Source organism: Egretta garzetta, unplaced genomic scaffold (genome assembly GCF_000687185.1).
Source record: "Egretta garzetta isolate BGI_Z169 unplaced genomic scaffold, ASM68718v1 scaffold293, whole genome shotgun sequence".
Classification (NCBI taxonomy): Eukaryota; Metazoa; Chordata; class Aves; order Pelecaniformes; family Ardeidae; genus Egretta; species Egretta garzetta.
In genome coordinates this window covers 4,179,198-4,205,587 of record NW_009259318.1, presented here as the reverse complement: position 1 = coordinate 4,205,587, position 26,390 = coordinate 4,179,198, and the positions used below count along the sequence as shown (strand labels likewise).

At 40.5% G+C, this 26,390-nt stretch overlaps 2 protein-coding genes across 2 annotated transcripts in view; one reads left to right on the top strand and one right to left on the bottom strand.

The window, feature by feature from the left end:
- The window catches only part of TTC38 (tetratricopeptide repeat domain 38), a 17,849-nt gene extending 11,003 nt beyond the window's left edge, over positions 1-6,846 (top strand). The window contains exons 9-14 of the mRNA XM_035892067.1: positions 531-569; positions 1,474-1,555; positions 2,439-2,604; positions 5,284-5,443; positions 5,738-5,811; positions 6,595-6,846. Coding sequence (XP_035747960.1) covers positions 531-569; positions 1,474-1,555; positions 2,439-2,604; positions 5,284-5,443; positions 5,738-5,811; positions 6,595-6,688 — 615 coding nt within the window. The 3' untranslated portion in view covers positions 6,689-6,846. The remainder of the gene's footprint in view (positions 1-530; positions 570-1,473; positions 1,556-2,438; positions 2,605-5,283; positions 5,444-5,737; positions 5,812-6,594) is intronic.
- The window catches only part of LOC104124198 (protein mono-ADP-ribosyltransferase PARP12), a 36,341-nt gene continuing 16,721 nt past the window's right edge, over positions 6,771-26,390 (bottom strand). Inside the window, exons 9-16 of the mRNA XM_035892083.1 lie at positions 25,866-25,989; positions 24,493-24,658; positions 21,966-22,086; positions 21,313-21,409; positions 20,797-20,875; positions 16,667-16,797; positions 14,762-14,913; positions 6,771-14,135 (exon numbers count right to left, since the gene is read on the bottom strand). Of these exons, the coding sequence (XP_035747976.1) occupies positions 13,852-14,135; positions 14,762-14,913; positions 16,667-16,797; positions 20,797-20,875; positions 21,313-21,409; positions 21,966-22,086; positions 24,493-24,658; positions 25,866-25,989 (1,154 nt within the window). The 3' untranslated portion in view covers positions 6,771-13,851. The remainder of the gene's footprint in view (positions 14,136-14,761; positions 14,914-16,666; positions 16,798-20,796; positions 20,876-21,312; positions 21,410-21,965; positions 22,087-24,492; positions 24,659-25,865; positions 25,990-26,390) is intronic.

Sequence of the window (26,390 nt, the reverse complement as noted above, 5' to 3'; positions counted from 1 at the left end):
ATCCTTGAGAAGGCAGTGTACTTCAAAACAGAGCAACTTGCTTGTGTTCAGTATTATTAGCATAGAAGGAGCATAACTCTTGAGAGTAGTCTAATAGCTTGTTTATTTTGCCACTTTCTATCTATACAACTTTTTTGTAGCCTGCTTAAAATTACTTTTCTTCCTACCTCTTTGCATACACCATAGGATGCACTAATTCTTGCAAAGATCGCTGAAAGGAACATTAGAATGAGGGGTAATATCTTGTCTTTCTCATGTGTAACGTACACCAGTATTGGTACCTATTATTAAATGAAACCTAAATATACTGATTATTTTGCCTAGGAAATCCTGGTTTATCTGAGGCTCCATTCTTTCTTTCAGCTTTCTTTTAAGATTACTTTGAGTCAGTTTGTTTTGATCAAGTCATGAGGCAGTTATGAAGTAATATTACGACATCTATTAACTGTATGTATGTCTTTGGTTACTACCAGTCACTTCTGTTTACTGTATCTGAATGTTAATCATGCAGTCCTCGTTTGCTTTTCCAGGGTGAATATGAGGCTGCTTTGACAATTTATGACAATCATGTGAGTAAGGGACTTTTTTCCTTTACTGAGAATGTGCGTAAGACCGTGATATGTGCTTTCTTCCCTCTGTGTGAGATTGAAACCTATCAGAGTGTGCCATATATGTATATATATTACGTACATCTGTTGTGACAGATTTTTAGGGAAACTGTTTCTCAACTGGTAAAATGCCCTAAAAACTCGCGTGTTACATAGTTTAAGTGTTTCTTACACTTGTGCTTGAAAGAGCTACAGTGGCGCTGTTGGTACTGTCTTCTATTCTGTCCATGTTTCTTATTCATGCTCTGTAGGCCTAAATGCTGCTGCTGAAAAAAATCTTTTAAAGGGATGCAAAATAATTTTCCGATAAAGTCAGGTTACCTTTACAAAGAACTGATGCATGGAGCATAAAGAGTACAAAGAACATGATTTTGCATGTTAGCTACTAAGTCAACCAAAGCACGTCTTTTCATTCCTAGTTAATTTATTATAGTTCTTTTCTGTCTGGATTTCAAAACAATCTTTGTAATTAAGCAATATCAAATTAGATAGGATAACATATCTTTGTAAGGATTATAAAATAATGCAAGCATTAAGAAGGCTGCTGGGCAGACTCCTATCTACTCACCTTGGCAAAGTGAACTAATATTTATGGCACAATTTTGGGAAAAATAAAATACCTCGGTGACTTTCCATACCTTCCAAGTTTAACTTCGTAACAGGAAAAACAACACAAATGAAGCAATAGAAGTGTTTGTCATTGCAAATTGCTGTATTCAGGAAAGATGCAATTAGGGCTATTGCAGAATGGGTGATTTTGAATGAATGAAAAGATAAAATGAATTCTGTACAAGTAAGTTTGATTATCTGAGTAAGTTTCCACTAGCACATCAGTTGGGCAGCTTATGAATACCTGGGATTACAGATTGCTCCGCGGTGTCTGTCAAGTGGAAGCATGCTGGATGTAGTAGATAACTGTTCGATGCTGTACAGGCTTCATCTGGAAGGTAGGATATCCACCTGCCATTCTTTTTTAAAACTGTAAGGTTTTGGTTTTGCCCCCCCCCCCTTCCCCTGCCTTGCACGTTGGAGAAGTATTTAAAGATACTTAAGGAGCAAACTTGGTCAGTGTTACAGAAGAAAATTCTGCTCTTGAGAAAACCCTCAATGTGAAATTCATAATAATGTCCATAACCTTTGTTCTTCCCAAGAGGTGGTTTGTTTGTTTGGTTTTTTCCTATGCCAGTATGGTATTTCATTGAGTGCAAGCTAGCATATAAGCTAGCACATAAGCCTCCCAAAATCTGTAGAGCTTCCTTGAAGTAAATTTCAAGTTAGATACTCCACTTTTTATTTTAATACTGATTGACATAGCTAGTACGTGTATACTAGCCTCTGGCTTTTGTGTACTCTCCTAACTCAGTGGCATTGCTCCTTAACTTTTTTTTAAGGTAGTGTTTATGCACTAGAGTTCGTGAAGGCGAGGATGGACAGATGGACGGACATTATTTTCACAGTATGCTGCTAAAACAGTAATGATGCATTTGGTTTGTTTATGAAATCCATGTTATTGCTTTGTATTATTTTATTGCTACAGACAGTTCATTATGAACATCATCTCCTAGAAGACGTGAGCAATCTCATAATAAAGCCAGAACTTCACATAATGCAATCTAGAATATTGGTGATAAATTACTGGCAGTCAATAAACTCTTTGCCCAAGTACAGCAGGCTGCAGTTGAGCATTACTTTGTAAATTTTGCCAAAATCAGGGAATGTTTTCTTGAGTTTAGTAGGAATGTTGTTTGTGCTGGGTGACTCAAAGTATATTGCAAAGTCATACTTTTGCATGTGGTATTTTTATTGAGAAAAATATTTTTTTACTCTTAGGTGTAAAGCTTGGAGACAGGTGGAACAATGTTCTCGAGATTACAAAGCAGCACACCAAGGATCACATTCTTCTGTTCAATGATGTGCACATCTTGATGTGCTCACTTGGAGCCAAAGACCGCAAAACTACTGATGAGCTTTTAACAACTCTTCAGGAACTTGCCAAGTAAGCAAGTGAATTAAAGAACTGTATTCAATAAATATTTTGTCCCCTGAGCTTCAGGGTGATAATGCTTCTGGTTTGCTGAAGCACTAAAACACACTTTTCTCTCCTTTAGCATGTCACTGGGACGTGTCTGGTTTAAGTAGTCCTATCTCCAGTTAGAAGATCCCTATAATTCTTTATTTTTTTTGAGTTAATGTCTAGAGGGGTTTTGAATCTCGCTAAGCAGAAATCTCTTATGTTCAAGGTCATGGACACTAACTGAACAGTTGCTGGGTACTTCCTTTCAGTGGGTTCACACTAAGCTATGTTACATACAATGAATAAAATATTTCACCTGTATATTAGTAAGGGCATTCTACAATATAGGTCGGCTGTCTGTGGTGGTTTGTTTTTGCTCTGGTTTGAAAGGTTCTTTAATAATAGAGCATTAGTTGGTAGTGACATTCTAATAGCTACTGTTTGATGTAAAGTACCTCTGCAGGAAATTTAATTTCAAGTACTGCTAAAGTAATAATAAAGAATATTTTGCTTTCAAATGAAATTATTTGAAAAATTTGCATATTTAAGTATTCAATCTAAACAGTATTTTTTCTTGTTCCCTTATGTATTAAATAACTCTAAATTGCCTTGATTTTTTTTTTTAAGGGGTTGATATATAGATGCAATTTCTTTCCCCCCTTACACCCTCTGTTTTTCCTCTGTTTCAGCATCTATTGCTTCCCTTGCCTTAAAAAAGAGGGAAGGAGAACCTGAAATTGTCACTATTTGTTCCTGATTCTAATACCCATCAATCAAAAATAATAAAAAATAAATGTAATTTTTAAGAATAGTTATGAGAACAAGTAACTGTCAAATCAAGCCTAAGCATGCGTGATTTGACTAAAGTAGGAAATGGCAAATAACTTCTATGTAAGGCTGTATATATAAAGTATAAAAATCTGCACATGCACACCAGTTCAGGGAAGCTTTAATGAACATACGCTACTTATCCTTTCACCCAGTGCTTCCTTTTGCCTATGAGCTCAGCCTTCTGTAGTAATACAGCTGTACATTTTTAGCTGTTGTTTGAAGTATTATAAAGCTTAATTTTATTATTTGAGAAAACAGACTGTGAGATGGAGGGATTATGTTAATGATTGGCTTAATGGATTAATTTATGTGTATCACAAATATGTAATAGCTAAACCATACCTAAGATGCGTTTTGTGTGTGTTATAAAAAAGCAGTCATAAAACTTTGGCACAAACAACAGTCATTCTTGGCTTTTCATTAATATTTTTCCCTCGCCTTTGCAACTTAAAGTTGAGAAGGATTTTTTTTTTTTGGTAAAGTATTCCATGGCGTGCTCTGGTGGTTGGTGTCACACGCTTATTTTCACGGATGGAAATGTTAGGTAATGCAAGGGGCGTGTTGTTCTTTGTGAAGCAATACTTCAGATCAGTTGCAAGAGAAAGAAAAAAAAAAAAAAATCAGCCTTCCAGCTCTGTGCATTTTCTCAGCGAGCTGGAACAAATTTTTAAATGAAGAATTGTGCCATCATTTTTATCATTAACTATCTGAAACTACTGACTCAAGAAGGAGAGCACAGAGTATGCTCTGTGTTTGGTAAATTGAAGGTACTAGTGGGGGAGTGTGACTCCTAGCTTGTCATTGCAAGCACTCAAAACAGAAGCCAGTGACTAAGGTTCCTTAATGGTAAAGATGTAATTAGAAAATTTACAGAAAAATCTATTGTAAAAAATGGATGGACTTTATAGCATTGAACTGTGCACTGTATTCTCAGGAATGATTTATATTGCTTGGGATAGAAAGCCCTCCTCTCCTTGTATTGCCAACCAACCTCCATGGCCCTAGCTCTAAGGCCTGATGACTGTCAGCCTCTTCTGTAGCAGTGGAAAAACAGAATTCCATATTGTCCCCTGCAGGTATTGCCTATAGGCCAAAGAGCTACAGTTTGGTTACTTGTATTTTCATTTTTTTTTTTTTTAATATTGGCAAGGTTGCCTGCTAGAATGTATATGTTCTTCTGCAGACATGTTGTCATGCTATATGCCTCCTCCACTCTTAGATGGGTTAGGATACAAGCACTAAGAAAGAAAAGGAAAAAAAAAACCAAACCCAAAAACTTAAGAGCTCGCTAAAATCCATTGCTGTTTGTGGGCCTAAAAGCAGTCTGTCGCGGGTAGAATAAAAGAGCAGACTTTGAGCGTTGCCGTTTGGAATATAGTTTGTATTACAAAGACAGCAAGGCACTGTGCTGTGTGGCAAGTTGTTTTGCAAGATGTATTACTTGGAGGTGTTTGCAAGGGACTGATGGTCGCTTTTGGCAGAGATGGGGACAGTCAAAGAACTAGCAGTAGGATGTTCTGGTGAGGTCATCAGAAGAGAAACTGTGCAGTTTTCTCACTTTTCTAGCCCAAACTCTTTATTGCAAAGGCAGGAGGGGTTGGGCTTGTGCCTTTTACAGATACATTCAGAAGAATGAAAGCTGATTGATGAGTAACAAAAAGGTGAAAGTAACATAACCCCACCAAAAGGTGTTACCTAAATAAAGTACCTGAAACATCAGGCTTTGTACAGTAAAAAAAAAACTCTGTCTGCAGCCAGTGACAGGCTGGCACCATAATATGCATATTTATAATTTGATTTACGGGATCTAACCACTTTCTCATTCTACAGAGCACCCTGTGAAGACCATGAGCTTTCTCTGGCTCCTAGTTTGGGGTTGCCACTGTGCCAGGCTTTTGTAGAGTTTGAAAATGGAAATTGCGACAAAGCTGTAGACCTGCTGTACCCAATCCGTTATCAACTGATCCAACTAGGAGGCAGTAATGCTCAGGTAAAGGAGATCAGTAAAAGACTTTCTGATGCAACTTAATCCTCTTTCTCAGTAGCCTGCATTAGGCAAGTATGTTATTAACAACACTTCATTCTTAGAGAGTGTAACAGCTAAACTCTGCTTGTGGCTGAATCCTGTTTGCAGACACTTATCAGCACTGTTAGCGATTTAATTTTTCTTGTCAATATGTTTCCTTCCTCAGTGGTTTTAATAACTTGGTAAACAGGGCATTGTAACCAGCAATACTTTATAAGTTACTTATTACTTTGTGGTTTTGCTGACTTCTTTTTTCAGAGAGATGTTTTCAGCCAGTTATTGATTCATGCTGCTTTAAACTCTAAATCACAAGCCAAACAAAACCTTGCAAGGTGAGTATTTTGCCTGACAAATATTTGTGGAAGTAGTACTGTTACTAAAAGTAAGAAGTAGCAAGTATACTCAGACCAATACATTAAGGCTAAAATTACATGCAAGTACAGTAGCTTCTAATTCCAAAAGTACACTCTTGCAGTCTGGATGAATGATCTGTATTTGTTCAAGTTGATTTTCAAATGGTTCTGCCTTAAAATGTGGCCTCCTGCCTGTTGATCAGTGTACTTAATGGACTGCTGAACTTCTGTGAATTGCTGAAATCAAATCTGTCCTAATAATGACATCTGCTTTATTGGGAAATAAGGTTTGCAGTGTCTGATATGTGAGCTTGCCTCAGTACAAATTGCAAGAGCCTTGTTTGGTAGAAATCGTAGATGTTGCTTTTTCACCCATACTGATTTCCGTTTGAAATGTATTGTCTGGGTCTGGGTCTGCCTGTGCACTTAAAATGAGCGGATCCTCCAGACAATATGAAGCCTTGCCTGTTCCCTTCCTAAGATCTCTTTGAAACATAAAAATCAGATACAATATCAAAATGATTCTTCTGTGCACTCTGATCTCTGGGTGCTCATTTTCAGCCTCTGTCAGTGCTGAAAACAATGCTGTTCTGCCAAAACTTAGTGCCAAGGCTTTCCAGTAAGGGAAACCCGTACCTCAAGAGCAGGTCTTTACATACTGTTTTCCTCCTCTTACAAGGGTGCCACTGGTGATCTTACAGGAAAACTGATGTTGTCCTCATGACCTTCCCATTTTTTCTCCTACCCCTTCTCTTTTCCCAGGTGCCTCCTGAGAGAACGTGATCTGATAAGACCAAATTCACCAATGACGGAGCGTCTTATTAGGAAGGCAGCAGCCGTTCATTCAGTGGCATAAGTCTTTCATCTGTGCTTCAGCTGAAATAGCAATAAGCTTACCAATCAAAGTCTGGGTGCAGGGAGTAGAGGGGCGCTACGCTGTAAACCATTCTCAGTAGGTAAGAGTACCCCTATGAGTCAGAGGTGTGACAATGATTTACTTAAAAAAAAAAAAAATACACAGCTGTTGCATTTCAGGAGTCTGTATCTTAGATGATTCCACCAGGAAAGAAGAAGATAACCTGCTGATAATGCGCAGCTTCCTGAAGCATCCCAGGACACTGCTTTTCTGGTATATTTTCCTGAAAGTTCCCTCTGACCCTGATTATATAGAGTTTAGTAATAGTGCCTGGATTCCAGTCATCCATTAGCCCAATTTGTTACTTCATTAATGTCTTAAATAATCAGTAAACTGCTCAGGTAATTCAAATGGACCTTTTTAAACATAGCTAATAGGAAAGTATGGGGCCCAGAGCCAACACAGGTGTCAACTGAATTCCCAATCAGGCTTCCAGTCCATTCAGGCATGAGTCACAGACTCTGGTATGACAGATCTGTTTGCATTCAGGATCTCTTTCCAGGTGCATGTTTTTAGACTCCCTCTCATAAATGTTAAACTTTTTCCTTTCAATATAGCACCTCAGAGCTTTCTGAAATTACCATGTGAATGAAACCAGACATGAGGGGTAACAGCTGACTGCGACTATTCTAACACGGCTACTCCCTTGGCGCTTTTAAATCTTTCAGAAAAAAGGAAAAGCCTGGATTACAGCTAAAACAGTACCATCTCGGAATGGTAGTTTGAAATGGCATCTTCGTGCTTACCTGAGCTTTTGGAAAGTCAGGCCTTACTGCCATCTCAATAGCACAAATCCCTGCAGGTTAGCAAAGTAGAGTTTTAAACTGGTGTTAAAGCGCAGACTTTATAGAGGTACCCAAGAGCAAGTGAAGACTGGAAGGGAGCTTCTGATGGGGAAAGAGAGCTAAGGGGAACTGACACAAAGCTTTGTCCTGGCACAAGCGATGTGACAAGCTTTGGTGCTGCAAATGAGGCACGATATGAGCCATGTCCCTCTATGAAGTTCTGGTGCCTCTGGATTCCTGCAGTGTAGCAGAGCTAACAGATTTTTCTCGCTCCAGTAATCCAGAACTCCTTAATGAAGGGAAAGATGGTATTTCAAACGAAACGGAACTAACACTGCCTCTTCTTCCTGAATAGAAATGCTACATTCTTCAACTGCCCAAGCTCTGGCTTTGGTATCACATCTGTAAGCTCTCCTGGATACACACATGCTCTTCCCTGTGTCCCACAGCGGCCCCATCCCACATAAAGTTTCCTTTTGACCTAAAAAAGTGGTTTCACAGGTGACCCTGCACTGCCCCTGGAGTTACTGCATAGAGGAATAAAATGGGGAAGTGCCTTGCTGCCACCCTTCTTCCCCCAGCTCTTGGTTGAGGAAAAAATAGTTTATTTTTAAATCAATGATAATTTGTGAAACCAGATAAGGATATTGCATCCTTGCCTGCAGCCTTCTCAATCCTTCGGACAGTTGTAGTTCCCTGCTCTTCAGCTTCGCCACTGTTTTATCTGTCCAGCCATGACTGTGATTGGCTCACTCTGTGCCAAAGCTATACTAGATTTTTACTGCTATTTTTAATGAGTGCATTTCAAGAGATTACTTTAGACAGATAACTTTTTACTCAAGGAATATAACCAATCGTACTAGGGTACAAAACCCTGAGAAATATGCTGGCTGGCTATGAAGCATGTACTTTATGTGATCTATTGCTACACAAATTAAAGAATGACACTTGAGGTATGTTTGATAGAACAAGATAGAGAATTCTGTCTGCTTTATGTCAATAAATTGAAAGATGGGCTCAGTTGAGGAGCAAGTGCATGGCTTCCTTGCTTTTAAATGGGTTATTCAGCTTAATTTCATAAACCTGTAACTGTGTGTCCTCTTTGCTTCCATGAATGTGATGAGAGGCTTTTTCACCCAACTAATCCTACACATTTTGCCCAGTAAATGAAAACTTCTGGTTTGCTGCCTTATCTTCCCCTTATTTTTATCTAAAATACTTGAAGCATTCTGTCTTGCTTCGCCGTGCTATGCTGAATCATTTTCAATTACCGTTATGGAAAACAGTCAACAAGCAGGTAGCTCAGTGGGAAGAACAAGAGGAGAGGAAGAACAAGCAGAGGAAGAACTTGACCACGGACCATGCTGACTCCTAAAAGCTCACCTTTTCATATCTAAGCAGAGCAGTTGGAAAGCAGTCAGCAGAAACTTTATATAAACATCTGCTGCTTACGAAAGAGGTACTGGCTTTGCACAGGTTATGCAAACACAAGCACATCCTCATCCTTGCTGTTGTTCTGTCTCGGCCACACCCGTTGAAGTTAGCAGGCCATCCCTCCCAGCCTCCCTGGCTCTTCTTTTTCTGCATTAGGAGGGGCAGAGGCAGTAGTCCTTCGTGATACGCATCGGAATTTGAGCCTGGGCAGTAACTCCCCTGCCAGCATTACATCAGGAAACATCTACTTTTAACTTTGATGGTAATTTTTCATGATCCTCAGAGTGGCTGCAAGGGCAATATCCCCACTTTACCAGCCTTTTCTGAACTGCATGCTTAGCCATCTGTGCTGACACCACGTACACCATCAGCTCAGTTAACCTCTACCGCTCCTTCAGCGTTGGCTGCTGCTAGTAGCTCAGTGCAACGAAACAGGGAGCGGGTGACGTTCTGTTGGACGTCGCTACTGTCAGACCTGGTACTGCGGTACTTGTAACAGTTCCATTAGCATCAAGCAAGCTGACCCAAGAAGTTCTTTAGAAAACCTTTGCTGCAGCAGGTTTAGCTGTCAGGAACCATTAAAAGAATTGTTAAAGACCGGTCTGGTTTAGACTGTTAGTGCCATTAAGCTGTACTAAAACCCACCGTGATGACTTGTGGTAGGTATAGGAGGCTGCTGTGAAAGCACGGCTGTCGCCCATCACCTAAGGCCTTGCCTAGGCTCCTGCCACTCAACCACAAAGCCCTTCCTTACTCCAGCTTCTCAATTTTGTTGGTGAAGAAAGCGTATCACAGCATCAGTGGTATCATGACCAGCTATCGTGGCAGGTACATTGGTTTTGAGTAATTTTTTTTTTGTTTGCAAATGAAGACCAGATTTATTAACATGTTTTTTTAAAACGCATTTTCAACCCGTGTGTTCCTGATCAAGGCATACATACAGATTTTTTTCAGGTACAAAGGCCTCAGTCAGCTGCAGGACCCTCTCCAAATGATAGCTTCTCTTAACTTCTTCGTATGCATAGCTCCTGACCGAGACCTTTGGAGAGGGTATTGTGCCTACCTGTGAACAGCCACCACGCAGTCTCACAGGCCACGACAACGCTTGACATCGGTGAACGGGCTTGTTCCAAGGCCTTGAGTCTTTTTTTCCTGAAAACAGGCGTTGCATTTGTCTTGGAGACTCCCATGTGCAGCTGCCTTGTCTTTGAGATGCAAGAACCCAAAGAGCAGCTGTGCCAGCGGGCTGCACATTCACAGCTTTCATTTCTTCAGAGCTGTCGCCAGCGTAGCATCTTTTTTTTTTTTTTTTTTTTTTTTGGAGAGGCTTGAATGTGCCAGGAAGCAAAACAAAGCCCCAGAGCCTTGCAGGGGCTGGGAAACTGTGCTCATGCCATTCCCTTTCACAGATTACCTCACAGTGCTCGCAGTCTTAATACTTGAAGGGTTTGGGGCGGGGTGGAGGGAGGAGACACGACTAACAGAGCTGCTGACCAGCTGGTGGCTAGGATTGCATCTGGCCTGCCCTTCATTGTAAGCACACTTGCTGGTTGGCACCCCAGCTAGCAGGGGTAGACTGGAAAAAAATTATATTCAGAGGTAAAGTGCAACAAGCTTGCTAAGTGGTGCTGCTCAAAACGCATTCTGTGGTGCTATTCTCTAAGCTTTCTCTGTGTCTTGAAACATGAGAAGTAGTTATTCCCTCAGTTTAAAGACAGGAACACAAAGAAAGGCATCTAGAAGTTAAGAGCAGCAGCACCCATGTTCATGCAGAGCCCCTGTAACACCGTGCCTAGAAGGTGAAATTACTGGGTTAAATACAGAATGTGCCCGTAGCAAATGTATTTTTAGCCTTTTCTGAACAAGCTTGTTCTGCACCTACTGGATTCCCTGAAAGCCATTATCCAGACTGTAAGACAAGGCTAGTGAATGAGGCAGACACAGCAGGGCAGTCAATAACCTGCTTTTAGCAAATCCAGAAATCCAGGCAAAGCATCAGCAGCGACACCTCAAAGTGCTCTTAGCACGCATAGGCTATCTCAGACAAAAACATGACCCACAAGTGGCAGTTTCAATAGGCAGTGCGAGGATTGCCAGAACAAAGCAAATATGGTTTCTGCTCAGGATCACTAGGAATGAAAAAAAAATTACTTCCAAACTTCTGTTGGTTATCCTGAAAACACACTTTGAAGCTGGCTTGCTTGCAGCAACAACTGGAACCATAATTCAGCCCAGTGGCTGGTCAGCTGCCACACAAGGCATTATTCCTTTCCTCTCACACAGGCTGCCATTCACCAAGCTCAAAGGGCAAAGGATTTCTGTCAGCCCGCAGCAAGCATGGCATTTCTCTTGGTGTCAGTTTGGAAGAGGCTGAGGTGCCAGTAGGTGGGAGAACCTTTTTTTTCTTTGCGCTCCATCTTCCTGCATTTGGAGTATGGTTTTTTCTAGCTTTCTCCCCTCTTCAGCTCAGTTACCCAGACTGAAGTTTGTGTCTTCCTTCCTTCCCCAGAGCAGCTCTCATCTACAGTCCAACCCCACACTGATTCAATAGCCAATATCCTGCGCACGATAAGAGTTGTGCCCCCAGCCGGCAGCGTTTCTTCCCAGACTTAGGGAAGTGCAGTTTTGACAATGTGAAGCACAGCACTGGAGTTCCCATTTCTTCCCTTGTCCTTCCTCCAGATTTTGTGATTTGGACTGCATCTCGCTGGCATCCTCCATGTACTTGCCTGTCTCATAGCTTGCAGGGATGGGGGAAAGCGCAGCACTGTGTCTTATAGGTGCTTACTTTGGATTCTTTAAGTTACTCATGTAGATATTCAAAAAAGTACATCCTTAGAATAAGTCAATACCCGACTACTTCTACATATTAAAACCAGTAGTTCTGCTACTACTTTGCCACCTTCTTTCCCTTTTTTTAGGACTTTAACGACTGCTGAGAGCAGCTGTGTAATTACATGGAACCCAACCAAACTACCGCAGCACTTTTAATATTAAGGGTGTCTTAGGAAGTTCATTTACCAAAATATTGTCCGTGAATCAGGCTGTATTCCACCCTTCCTACTTAGCTAAGCCCCTACACTAAAATGCAAAGCGACACCCATGCAGTTCCCTGGTTCCGAAGCACAGATGACAGGAATACACTGAGCACACGGATTATATGGCTTGTTCACCAGGTCTGTCTAAGTTTACGTATGGAGACAAACTGCACGCTAACAAGCAAAAAGTGAGTGAAAACGCATTTTATTAGCAAGTATGGCAAAACTCAATGATTCTACAGGCAAACAAAAGTGAGAGAGATCTTAAAAAGTGGTAAAATCTTCCCCTTTTAAACCATTACTGGCGCATGTTTTCATTTAGTTCTAAGACAGTAATTTTACTAAGATTTCATGGTTCTATATATTTCCTCATCCTCTTGGTAACTTGCAAACTTTAAGCCATACAAGTGGTTGACAGATTTGTATCGAAGATGCAAATATCTGGGAGGCTCTTCGTGTTACTGTAAAGCAAAAACAACCACTCCTCTGTCCTCAGCTACAGTATCCCTCTTAACAGCTAGACTGCCGAAATGGGACATCATCGTACAGAGGGTCTTCAGTTCAATTAACGTACAAACTCCTTATTAAAATTCAATAGAAACTCTATATGAATTTCTGTATTTTAATAAGAATAATAAAAATGATAAAAAACATGCAAGCTCATAAAAAAGGGCTTCATCACCAGAAGTGGGTTGTACACCACTGACAGAGACAAAGCAAGTTTATCAAAAGCGGACCCAGGGAAGCAGTATCCAGGATCACCCACGGCTACCTCAGAACACAAAGAGGAACTACACTTGCTGGCAAGTTGCCCAATGCAATGTGGGCAACAAAACGCAAATACAAAGTGTCTTAGGACAGCAGTTCTACCACTGGCCTCGAGAGAACACGACTGGTCTCTTCCAGTCATGCCATATTTCTGGAAAACCGAAAATAAACGTATACGAATAGGACAGAAAATACCAATGCTTCTTGAGATGTTTCTCCTGTCCTATAGCATTTGCTAAGCAAATGCTGACATTGAGAAAGTACGTGGCCAGATTTGCTTGAAAGCCTGGCTCGTTGTGACACAGCCTTTATATATTACGGCCATTAGTTGCAGCCAAACCACTGAATCTTATTACCTGCTTATTCACAGGTTGTGACTTTCACAGTTTTGCTTGAACTGTATTTTTGTATAGGTCACACAGCAAGCTATTGCAGATCTGCAAAAAGAATTTGATCCAACAATTTTCTGATCCGAACCGTAGCTGCTATTGATCTTCCGACATGGATTTAAAATAAGCTTTTTATTTTTTTGTTTTACCGTTTTAAACTTGAAACTAGTATCAGCATTAACAAGCAGCACTTTGAAACCTAAGTCAAGCCATTCTTACGTATGCTGACTTGTTCAGAGCTGTGATAGACAAGAGGATCAAGAACAACCATATTCTGCACTGAAAAGAACCTAAAGACTACTAAAATCCTGAGAGTTTGCTTAAAAACTACTGTACTGTTATTTTTTCTCTTAACTGAACTGTTTGCAAAGAGAAATCCTCTCTATTTCTAAGAAAATGCATTTACAATTATTTCCCCACAGAAGTCGTAACGTTCGATTTCCCATCCCATGATTCTGATTTTTCTGCTATGGTTATCCAAACGACTGTGCTTCATTTAAGAGAGGAAGAGGAGAAGACAAGGCAATTAGTCTCAACAAATGTAACATCTGTTTTGCCAACCCTCCTCAACACAGAAATTCTTTGGATTAAAATTCCAAAGGATTTTATTAAAAAGAAAGAAGTCACCAATTATGAGAACACCTGCAACACGGAAAATAAGATGAAGGATACAAACAGCTCTGATCCCTCTAAGATACAATACATTTTTTTTCTTTCTCCGCATACTCTATTATATACTCTGGGTAAATCTGGTATTTTTCAAAGACAACAAAAATGGAGGGATTTAACTCATTGTCCACACAGCTGTCATAAAACCGAAGCCCATCAGCAGACTTTGTTGGGGGGCGAACATAGGCTGCATTGCCTTTAACATATTCACCAACCAATACACGAGCCACGAACATGATGCTTGATTTCACCGCAGGCTGACAGTATGCATGGGAATAGGAAGCATCTCTTGCAAAGTAACTTCCTAGAAAATGATATGAAAACATGGTTATAAGGAATATGTATAAAGTGAGAGTGAAAACTGAGCATCCCCTTGTTTTTCAGGGGGTATCTGACCCAACTTTCAGGTCTCCTCTTGCTCAGTTTATGTAATATGTGAGAAATTTTTACAAGAGAAAGGATTTCGCCACATAATTTCCATTAGGAATTTGCTATTTCAGGAATAATTTTTAAAAAAACAAACCATACAAAACCACTGCAGGTATGTCTCCTACGATGAGACGGATAGATAGGAAAACATGAGGACCTTCCAGGATTATACTGAGGGAATGCACACCCTTCTTGCTCCCTGCCATAAAAACTAGTGGCCATTTCTCTGGCAAGTTCAAATTATGACCTTGAGCCTTCAGAACATCCTACCTACAGCAACAGAGGCTTTTTCAAATCCCTACATTAATTCTCTTAACACCTTGTGAAAAGACTTACCCCACACAAAGCAACTTCTTGTCCTCTCCAGAGGCAAGGAAGATCATAATACCAATTCCTACCTCTTTTTTTCACCCTCTACAGTTAAAGACTTAAAAACTTTGATTGCTGTAGTATCAGGGGAGTTTAAGTAGATGTGTCTAACACAGAGTCACTTCTACGTACCTCTTCCATAGTTAGTTCCATTGCTTCCACAAATTCTCCAGTCAAAGTTGTGAGTGCAGATGGATTCCACGAAGGAGATCTTGGTTCCATGGAACAGGAGCTGTTCATTTATTTCCTTTCCTCTATTTTCCCTCTGCATCTGCTCCTTTTGCCTAACAGAAAAATGCAGGGGAAGAGAGTGTGGGCCGTGGAAGAAAAGGAAGAAAGGGGGTTAAAAAAGAAACAGCGTACATAATGTACATGTAAATATCAGCTGGATGAGATTTCCAGTCTGCTTTCTCCTCTCTCAGCTTAGAAGATGAAACAGGCTAGCAGTACAATGAGCAATATACTGACACCACTGCCCAGCAATTCTAGATAATTCTGGCTTTCTTCAGTGAATTTAAGCAAGCATCGATACCATTACAGTCCCCACTGTACCAACCTTTTGCTCCTCTGTAGGGTCTTACTAGTTCTGCTCAAATGTCTCTAGTCAAACTCCCTGCGGAGCGGAGGTTGCACCAATGGCAGAGCCTCCATGCTCCAGCAGTGGGTAAAAGCTAGAGGCAGCTTGTTCCTCATTCCCCTGGTGAACTCAAGACTGCTGTGCACCCTGAGCTCCTGCCCCGCGGTGAGATCAGCGCAGCTGAGGAGACTGAGCCAGAAGGAGAAAAACTGAGCCTTCTTTCACCACTGAAGACCCTACTGATCAAGGCCATAGTCAGACTGAGCTATGACCAGGATCAAAAGAGGAATCACAATGGAAGGCTCAACTAGTGTCTCCCATCACTATTTCACAGCATCCAGACATCCCACAGGTTTTTAGAAGCTGTTGAAGTGGACAAGACAGTAATAGGCTTCAGGAAACGATCAGCTACAAAGTAAACAGAGCCAGGGAGAGGGGAGAATCCTTCCAACTTGTAAACTCGTAAATGAAAAGTTAAGAGCAATGGACTGAAATTTGTTCATTGAGAACTTGGCAATGTTAAACTCTGCCTGGTTAGCTTAATTATCTCACTGGTGGAGGATAAAAAGTACGCATTTTTAAATGTTTTGAAGTGCCTTAAGTTTTGCTAGATGACAAGGTTTTATGAAACTATTACCCGATAACTTCCTGGGTTCAGTCACTTTGCAGGTCGAACTACTTATTGGAGCAGTATTTTTCTTTTTCGTTACCATTCCATAAAGTCCTTGAATAGTTCCATTAAGTATCTGTGCTTTTGTTTTACTAGACAAGTGTTCTATCCAACAGCTTAATCGGCAACCAAATTAACCTGAACATGGTTGGTTGCTGTCACTAGCACCAGCTCCAATCTGTTGGTATCTAGCCTGGCATAAGTACCTGGAGTTCCTTATCACTGATGCAGATGCTGAAAACCAGAAAGGAGCTCTGGAACTCAGAGAACATTAAGTTAAAGCATAAGGATTCTTTCTCAGTAAATACTGACTTCATTCAGCACAGGTACTCAAACTCTTGAAGAAGCCTTAAATAACTCTGGCAAAAAAAAAAAAAAGGTCCAAGTACCCTTGCCCACTTCTTTTTTAGGAAGTATTTCACATACTCTAATGGATAAACATTTCTAACAGGCAGAGCGCCACGTGCAGCAGGCAGTTACTGTTCAGTCCCTGAGACAATATGCTATTCCACGTCACTGTGGGTATCCTCATCCCAATTTTGCATTTGCATCTGTCTGTACCCCTCCCCCCATCTTCCAAGGAATCATGCAAAGGAAACCTCCCCCCAGGAGCATGGCATTCTCTGGAAGGCCTTAGAGACCTAACTTCACTCCTGAAACCACCCCTAAGAAGGAAGTACCAGTCACATTAAAGCCCAGGTTGTAACATCTTTCCTTTCCTAGGAGGAAGGTATAGGACATCAGCTCTTGGACACTCCCTCCCCTTAGGGACAAGGAAACACATACTAACCACTGAAACACTTTCCAGAGGGATGGATTCTGAATCCTCTGTATTTTAAGGACATCATAGCTTTTCATAGTCTGAAGAAACAGCTGCTGTATTCTGTTGTATTCAGAGGTTGTATTACTGATGTCCACTGCCTAGAAAACATGAACCAAAAGGAGACGTGAGGCTTCAGTTAGCTCGTAACACACAGAAGCCTAATTATGAAGGTTGATGCTTTAGATTGTGACTATGTGAATAATTAGGACAGACACTTAAGTGTAAATCCACACTTTTCATGATTAAAAATCCATCAAGAAATGCACATTTTTCCCAAAGAAAAGTTACGGCAAAACTTAATTATAAGACAATTCAAGCTCTTCTGCTTGCTTACGTCATGCATAAATTTTCCAATTATGTCTCCAAAGTAATCTGTCTCTTTAATCTTCTAGAATGAACAATTCTCTTCTGTAAACTAGGCTGAAAACACATCATGCTGGCAGACTGATGTCACTTGGTAGAACTTTCCACTTTACCTCTGCCTGAGTCAAGTCGGGACTCAAGATATCTTAAAGTGAAATGCCCAACATCCCACGTATCAAAGTTGTGTTTTAAGCAGGAAAGCTGCGGTCATCCTAGGAGGTAGTATGAAATCAACATCTTAACCTGTCAGGCAAAAGCTCCATGTTTTAGAAGGCTGAGGTTAGAAAGGATATAAAATAGGAATTATATTTCACATTTTCTGGACACCATGTCCAGCTTGTGCATTAAATATTTACTGAAGAAGAGGCCTATCATAAGAAAAGTCTTCTATAAGGATTAAGAATAAACTCAGCTGCACAAGGAAGAATTATTTCTTTGAATTTATTAAAAAGCATTTACAAGGTTGAATGCAATTTCTCATGTCTTAATACAAAAATATTTTGCAAAGCCTCTTCAGAACACAGCACATAAAACAGTTTGGATGGGCAAGTATTTATTATCTGCGTGCTCTGTGACACCACAGCTCAAGTTGCTCACCATCACCTACAAGATGAAAATTATGTCACTGTATTTCAGTACTACATCTTTTATTTATACATAAACAATTCTTATTTAGACTACAAATACACTTTTGCTATATTGCATCTTTTCCTGAGGAACTGTAACCTTTCTGGGTAAAACAGAGGGTCAGCCACATGGTACAAGGCCTAATCCCGTAAGAAAGGTACTTCAGTTATTTTAGCATATGATGGCCTCCAAGCAACAAAGCCAGTTCTCTTTTGCATAAAAACTTTGTGAGATTGTGCTTATTTTTCCCCAAGGACGCTTCCCCTGCTAATAAAGGGTAATGCCACGTTGCTGTTGCAGGTTGATATTTCATAGCAGCATAACTTCTTTAGCTCTTTTCATCTTTGGACCTAAAAAGGAAAATCCTAGAGAGGATAAGCATTAGCTGACTCACCATGTCAAGGAGTGGAGTTTTTGAGGCAGAGAAAGAATCAGTGCCCTGACAAAAATTTCTGTCAGTGTACGACCGTACAAGAACAGAACTTTGTGGTATCAATCCTTGATTCTTGTTTAACTTAGGTTTTGGAAGCAGCACAGATTGTATTAGTGACAGTGGCCCAGCTAGAATTGTCTACAAAGTACACGGATAGACTCTTCAGGTTGCATCAGCTGCCATTCCTGTTACAGCACAGCAATCTTTGGCATGTGTGTTAGGATTCAGCAACATAGCAGCCACGCAAAGGCGTCCTCTGACATAAATACACACATTCATTCCACACATTTCTCAGTTATACATTGAAGATACAATTTAAAACCCAACATGTTGTTCCAATACATTACCAATTCCTTTTTTTGCCTTTAAAAGGTTTACCAACTACTAATTCCACTTTGTCTGTTAACCAAAGACAGAAGAGATCCACACCAACTTCCCAATTGGTGTTACCCATTCCCATCGTGCATTTCATACACTCTACCTTCTATAGAACTATGATTCTAAATGATTAAGATACTGCAACACTCAAAAATTAAGCACTGTTACCAAAGCAGAGCTGCCCTTTTTAAGCAAAGATTACTTTCTCCCTATCTCAAATATGTGTTCCTTTTTGAAATGGATCACTTCCAGCGCAGCAGATTTTGCCAGGATTAATTTCAATGTCTGAAGAGAAGAGAATTCATCAAGTCGTAATTGTCAGATGTTACGATGGTCACCACATGCATGCAGAATCCCAGCCAGTCCCAATATTACCTACTGCAAAAAAACAAGCTTAAGGTCCCACAGAAATATTTAATCTAGCCCAGACTTTCACTTTTAGTACCAACAGGTACTGTGGGCTTTGTCACTTTTTAGGTAGAGAATTAACTTTTCCTTCCCTGTGAAAGGCAGTCAGTTTTCAAGTTAAGAGGTGGTTTTCTTAGGTGCGAAACAAGATGATCCTTCTGCTTCACGCATCCCCACAGGTACCACCAGCGACAGCATGGATCTGCACATCACATTCCAAAGCCTCTCATGCTCAACTCAGAAACACCCAAAAAAATGGGCTCAACTAAAATTCAGGACTGAGTTTTCAGAGTAAATAAGGGAAGCAGTTAAGTACATACAATGTGTAGACCTAAAATAACAGAGCTACCTGTTCCTGGCATTCTTTTGAAAAATTTAAGCTTATGTTAATCAATTAAGCTGCTGATAAGCCAAGGGAAGAGCTGATTAGCTATATCCTTTATTATTTTGACAGAGCTCATAACATCACAGGCCCTAATTTTCAAATATCTGTCCACCAGATTCCCACACAAACTCATTATTAGTTCATTCAGCTGGTGCTGCACACCTGACACTTCTACAATCTTGAAAAATTAGGGGTTTTCTGCTAATTGTGAAAAACAGCTATTTGAAGGGAGCTAATGTACAGAGCAGTTGACAGATTTTACCAATTGATTTTTCAACAGAACTGTATTTAGATGAATTTGCTATATACACACATGGCCAGATACTGGTGTTACCTTGACTAAGGCATAATCCAACACAAGAGGGTAGTCAGGGTAAAATGAAACATTCAGCACAAACCAGAATAACAGAAACCAGCCCAGGGGAGCTAAGAGACATGGTATTTCTGGTTCTCATGCCACTGCCAATGTAACTACACTAGGGAAAATAAAATATAAAGAATAAGAATAGCAATGGAGCTTTCAATTGATATAGTCAGAAAGAATTCTGGAAATGTGTTATTACTTCTGTCCTGTCCCCAGCCATCATGGTGTCTGTGCCAATACATCTTGGTCAGCAGATTTTGTGTCACAGTCAAGAAGGAAAACCTCTTGCACCTCACATTATGTGCTGTTCCTTAAATCAGGGTCAAAATCACTACAAAAAAGGACAAGTGTAACACTGAAAAGCCTTTTTTCTAGCATACTGTAGTACTTCCAGAGTCTGTGTGGCAATACCAGAAGGACTGCTTCTTAATACCATTAAACCTAGTAATTTCTAGAACACCAGCACATTTTTGGTCTTGGTAGACCAAATAGGAACATAGACTTTGGGCTGGCAGGGGTTTGTTTTGTTTTGTTGAAGAGATCACTGCAAATGTTTTTTGATATTCTTAGCTGTAACTCTTTATTTCTTCCATTCCTTGAGTCCATGGTCTGTGCTCAGATCTGGGTGACTTGAAAGAGCATATAGAGATTTTGTTTCCTAGGGCTCCAGTCCAAACTTTATCCACCAACAGCCATGATGGTATTATTATTGGATGGCTTTTTAATGGCCTATACAAGAAAGGGTTTGGTCTCAGCCCAGCTTGTAGTGAAGAAATACACGCTTCACAGAAGCTCCTTGCTTCACTGGTCCACCAAGTCACCGAGGGAAGCCATTTTTTTTCATTTTTAACAGTGATTCTTTTTGTCTTGAATTTGGTGAGTTTTGGGTTTGTGTCTGGATAGATGCCTAAAATGCAGGTGAAGTTTATGGGAATTTAGGATCCTTTTCAGAAGCTCTTGGGCAATCACCTAGATCTTTAGCACGTCCACCCAAGAAGTCACTCCTGTCACTTTTTAGCATCTACCCAGTTACAATTGCTTCAGTTAAGCAGCATTCTCCTTTGAATCATGCCTTTGCATCAGAATTACAAGGGGCGGGGGGGGGGCGAAAAACAAAAGGAAAAAAAAAGAGAAGGTACCTTGTATCCAAAGTCAGGCAGTGCAGATTTATCCCAGTGCACAGGACAGGCTTGATTTGGAACAGAAGAATCCCTAGGGCTGTTTACAAACAGACAGAAAACGAGGCGTTAGTAATTCCAGTTCTGCTCTGAACATTCAAATTGGCAACATTTCCTTTTGCCAATTCCTGCATTTAAAAATAAACAAAATAAACACAAAGAAACTGGGAAACACCCTCATTCTGTGAAGTGGGGTTTGTATGCTGCCATTCAGGTGTCACAGCCCTCTTCTGCTTGGTTCTTTAATAAACAACCATCCACCACCAGTCCTGTGGATGTGGTACCTGGAGTAACATGTATCCCAGAAAACAGGTGATGCACCAAGATGAAAGTTTGTGATATAGCTTCTGTTCAGTCAAATTGATCTGTTTTCTTCTAGCAATAGCTGTGTTCTTTGCACAATTACTTCCAAGACTGGCAGCTATTTTGCCTTACTTCTGAAATACGAAAAAAAAAACCCCAAAGAGCATCATTTACCCTTTCTTTATCTTCTGCACATCTTCAGAAGACACAAACTTTGGTCGCCTGCAGACCTGCCTTCGAGTTCTAAAAGACATGTTTGTCTGGATCATTTCTTGAGGAGAAAAGAAAAGGAAAAAGAAGTCATTAATAAGTCTACAAGATGAGGTTGTTAATTAAATGACAGTCATTCGTAATGAAAAGTGCACAATCACTGTCAATTCTATCTGCTGAAGAATAGTTGCACAAAGCCTATGTAAGCTTCTTGTCCTTCCTGCAACTGTGTTATTTAACCTGTGCCTATCTTGCTTGCTCCCTTAAGTCATTCATGCTCTTTAAATGTTGCTCCAGCAGCAAAGATACTTGATTTTTCATGTTTACCATCGACAGGGTTAACTCACTTTACTTAAGGTTTACTATGACTTTATGTGAAGACTAAAAATCTTTTTATTTCTAGTCCAATGTGAGTCTGGACAGTGTCAAAGAATGAGGAGGAACATTACTTTTGTAAGGAATTTCCTCTGGGCCATGACTACGTCACTTCCCCTTCCAATGAGTAAATCTGGTAGTGTTAGTAGAAATTGTCATAGCTTCTAAAAGCTGGGATAGCTTGGAAGTTACTCTTTGTTAAGCACTACATAGTTGTAAATGAGAACCTTTAAAATGAGTACCTTTAAAATTGAGCTGGTAATGATACAAGCCAGCACTGAAAGATATGGTGGCATCTGGATCAGCTAGATACAAATTCTCAAGAATATCAGAAGATGGCGACTTCACACTATCCCCTTCTCCCTTTGGTGGTGGTGGGAGAAAAAAAAAAGATAGAAGAGTAATGAGTAAACACAGTCAGGACTAAACCCTGGATAATGAGTTTGGGTAGAGGGGAAAAAAGAGGCAAAGAGTAGGATGAAGAGGAATCTACCCAGAACTATGATGGCATAAAGTGTGATTACCAAACACTTGTAACATACACACAAACACATAATTAGTAATGACGGACACGCATGTGTCCCGTTTAAATTTCTGTAACAACTTGTACTGGTTTGGGCTGGGATGGAGTTAAATTTCTTCATAGTAGCTTATATGGTGCTGCATTTTGGACTTGTGCTGAAAACAGTGCAGATAAACACTGGGATGTTCTTGTTACTGCTGAGCAGTGCTCACACAGAGTCAAGGTCTTTTCTGCTCCTCACACCACCTCACCAGCAAGGAGGCTGGGGGAGCACAAGAAGCTGGGAGGGGACACAGCTGGGACAGCTGACCCCAATAGGCCAAAGGGATATCCCATACCATATAAAGCTGGGGGGGAAGAAGAAGGAAGGGGGGGCACGTTCAGAGAGATGGCGTTTGTCTTCCCAAGTAACTGTTATGCGTGATGGAGCCCTGCTTTCCTGGTGATGGCTGAACGCCTGCCTGCCCAGGGGAAGCAGAGAATGAATTCCTTGGTTTGCTTTGCTTGCATGCGCTGCTTTCACTTTACCTGTTAAACTGTCTTTATCTCAACCCACAAGTTTTCTTGCTTGTACCCTTCTGATTCTCTCCTCCATCTCACCAGGTGGAGAGTGTGCAAGCTGCTGTGTGGGGCTGAGTTGCTGGCCAGGTGTGACAGATGCACTCGACTCCTTGACCAAACTAGTGTTAGTTTGGTTCAGGCTCCATAGGAAGTAAAGGCCTAGGCCATGACCGGGCCATGAACTTCTCTAGTTCCAACCTGTTCTCTGAAAACTCACACAGGAACAGGGTGACCTGGTGAGCATTGATGCATATGAGCTTGGAAACTGGAACACCAATCATGTGATTAACACAAGAATAGCAGGTGGTTCTTCCAAGACTAATTTGTCAGGAAACAAAGAAAGTTTTGGCTACACCGAGTCTCATGCTTACCTTTTCCATTGCATGTAATTTGACTACAAGCCAACCACTTTATTCCATGACAGCCTGAGTGAGCTTTTTTGAGCTGCAGGAGCAGGCTGCACAGCAGTGATCTCCCATTCAGATGGGGCGCCTCTCAAGGTTACTCCTTGAGGCCGAGAGACCCCTTGCCAACTGCAGATCTTTGGTACACGACCAGTATTGTGCATAACCTTGTATTACAGCATACTACGATTTCGTATTGGTAACTTTGAATTATTATTGTATCCTCTGCGCGGTGAGTAAGAATGAACCTTGCATACGACTTTGTTAACTCTCACTTTTACAACATCCTACTTCAATAAAACTACTTTTGCTGCTACCTTTGGTGGTGGTTCTTTAAATGTTCTAAAATCTGCCCCGCGACAAACTTGCATAGTCAACAGATTCTAAATCTGCTCCACAACACCGTGATTGAACCACGATGCAAGTATAATTCTCTAATGTACAAACCAATGTAAAATATGAAGGTATTCTCATGGAGATGCTTTCCATTTAAGCTGCCTACTGAAATCAAGGCCCACCATTGCCAGAGCCACTATATCCATTATCTTTCCCTGCCTACTTTTCCATGTCCCTGGATCATCTTTGTGTTCTGCCATTTGTGCAGCTGTACTGTAAACCAGATGAGGAAACTCATCTGCCTAAGGGGAAGGAGAGGTTCCTTATTTATTTATTTTCCTGCATTTTTCAGATAGAACACTCTCTCATCAAAAAGGATTTGGCCACCCAAGGAAAAAGGTAACATTTGACCTGGGAGAGCAGAGCAATACTCACATGTCCAAGGAAGCAGGACAATGCTTAGAAGAGAGGCAAGACTACTTCCTGAATAATTTACAAAGCAATATATCTCAAGGACTGTGTATACATGTTAAATATACATAAAAGCCATGGAAAACTCCAAAAGGGAATCTGACTAGAGAAGCCAGCATGCATCATCAAAACCAGTCTGATCAACACAAGCTGAAAAAAAGGAATTTTGCTTTCCTGCATTTGCCAACAAGGTCTTTGTCAGGGAAGTAGTTGTAACAAATCACCCAGACGCAAGGAGAGAGAATCGTTCGTACTAAACCTCACTGCAAGGAGATAACGCGTATTCCCTTCTCTCCAGCCTGTCATCATTTTATCACATCTGTTATGAACATCTGTAGCTTCACTGCCTTACCTGACACTGTAAAATTCCAGCACAAGTATTACTTACTTAACCTTGCTGAGTAAAGGGGAGTGGGGGGAAGCGGCTCCACCAATTTCTTCAGAAGTGATTCAAAGCACAGGATGTGGACTCACCTGTTCTCCATATTCAATCCACTGGCCTTGGTCATTCTTCCAATACCAAATCCACTGTGTGGTCAATACAAATGCAGGTTTTGTGACTGATGACGGTGTAGAGAGGCGTCGAAGCGAAGAAGAACAGCAGGTCATTGTCTGGAAATTAATGTTCTTATGTGCTATGCTGTAAGGACAAATGCAGGTTTATTATAGTTAACAGTATATATTTTATCTTCTAATCCCCAGTTTAAGCTGGTGCAATTTTCTTTAATATAATGTGACCACCTGAACTCAGGCTTCAGATAAGAGTATTTCCCACAACATGCATGGCAGCTCTGAAAACTGTTTCCAATCTTCAGAATCGAACTATGGCCTGTAAGACACTGAATGCCATTTCAATCACTAGCCAGATGTTGTGCTGCCAGCTTTACAGACAGTCTAGGGCTACATGCACAATGTGGCAAAAGGTATTTCTGCAATCAATAAGCATAGCTACAGTTTTTCTCAGTACAAAAAAAGAAGTTGGTAAGTACGTGACTGAGTTTGCCAGCAAACACCTGCAGCTTATCAACTTTGTTCTTTTTATGTGGTTACAGAGGATGCAATCACAGCTGTAAGATCTGTAAATAGCATTCGTCACTGGAGCCACCTGGGCTCTTACTCCTGGGAGGCTTGAAAAATTAACTCTCAGGCAGAAAGACTTTGAAGCTTCCTTTTGGGAATCTTGCATCCAGCAGCCTAGACAAGCTGCAAATCAAAATCATCTGCTGTCTGAAGAGGCATAGGCCAAAATGACTATGCCATTTTATTGAGGCCAAACTTGGGGTCCCCTACGAACCCAAGTGGCTTATGGTGGGGCTTTCAGAAAGCAGTTTAAATAAATCAAAAAAAAAAAAAAAAAAAAAAAAGAAGATAGGCTACTTACACAAAGGGCATTTCATAAAATTGCTCTAGGCACACTATCGATATTATTATATTACATTATTATTATAGATACTAGCTGCATTAGGGAAGGACTAGCCATAGAGAAGGACCAGCTCTGAACTGTTGTTAAAAGGCCCAACTTAATAATTATAAATAAATCATAATTCATTATCTGAAATACTAATGTTATAAGCACTAAATTCCACCCACCTCTTTTTACCCTGTATAAGTTTTAAATGCAGGATATTGTTGTTATTTTTTTAGAAGACAAAAATGGGATGATATTTCCATGCAATCACTTTTACTTTTCTTTAAAAAGAAAAATTCTCATTTGTACATCCTTCCAGATTCTGAGAAGCTCAGTAATCAGAAGTTATGGAGGTCAGACACCTTTAGGAAGAAAACAAGCATTTTTCTTCAGGGGCTCAACTACAGTACTCTAAGCAAGCAGTCCAGCATCGTAATACCTGTTGGTTTTTGGGTCACAATAGGCCTTTTCAATTTCCTCCATCATGGAAAGGTCATTCCAGGTGATCCCATTATACACTTGCCATCGATACGGCAAATGGTAATGAACAAATTTGCATTTATCTGTAATGAGATCAGACACAGTCAAGAGCTCTGCAATCATAACACAGAGAGAAAGACAATGAAAAAAACCCCAACAAGCGTTTTTTACACTCTGGCTTTATCTCATGGGCTTTGGTATGAGCAATAAAGACAGAGTGCTGAAAACAGAAATATGTTTCAACAACAGGGGTGTGTGTTTCTCCAGTCTTATCTAGAAAAGCAACATAAGCTCTCATACTGCCAAATATATTTCAAAGAAACCACAACCTTCCCTTGGCTGAGGCACAACACTGGCAGCTGGGAGAGAAGCGCCACAGATAGGAAGTATGTGCCTATGTGTCACACCACCATGTTGCTCAGCTACAAAAAGTCTAGTCTATACATCACATAAGCACTCCAATGTATTTGGCTCTCTCTTTCCC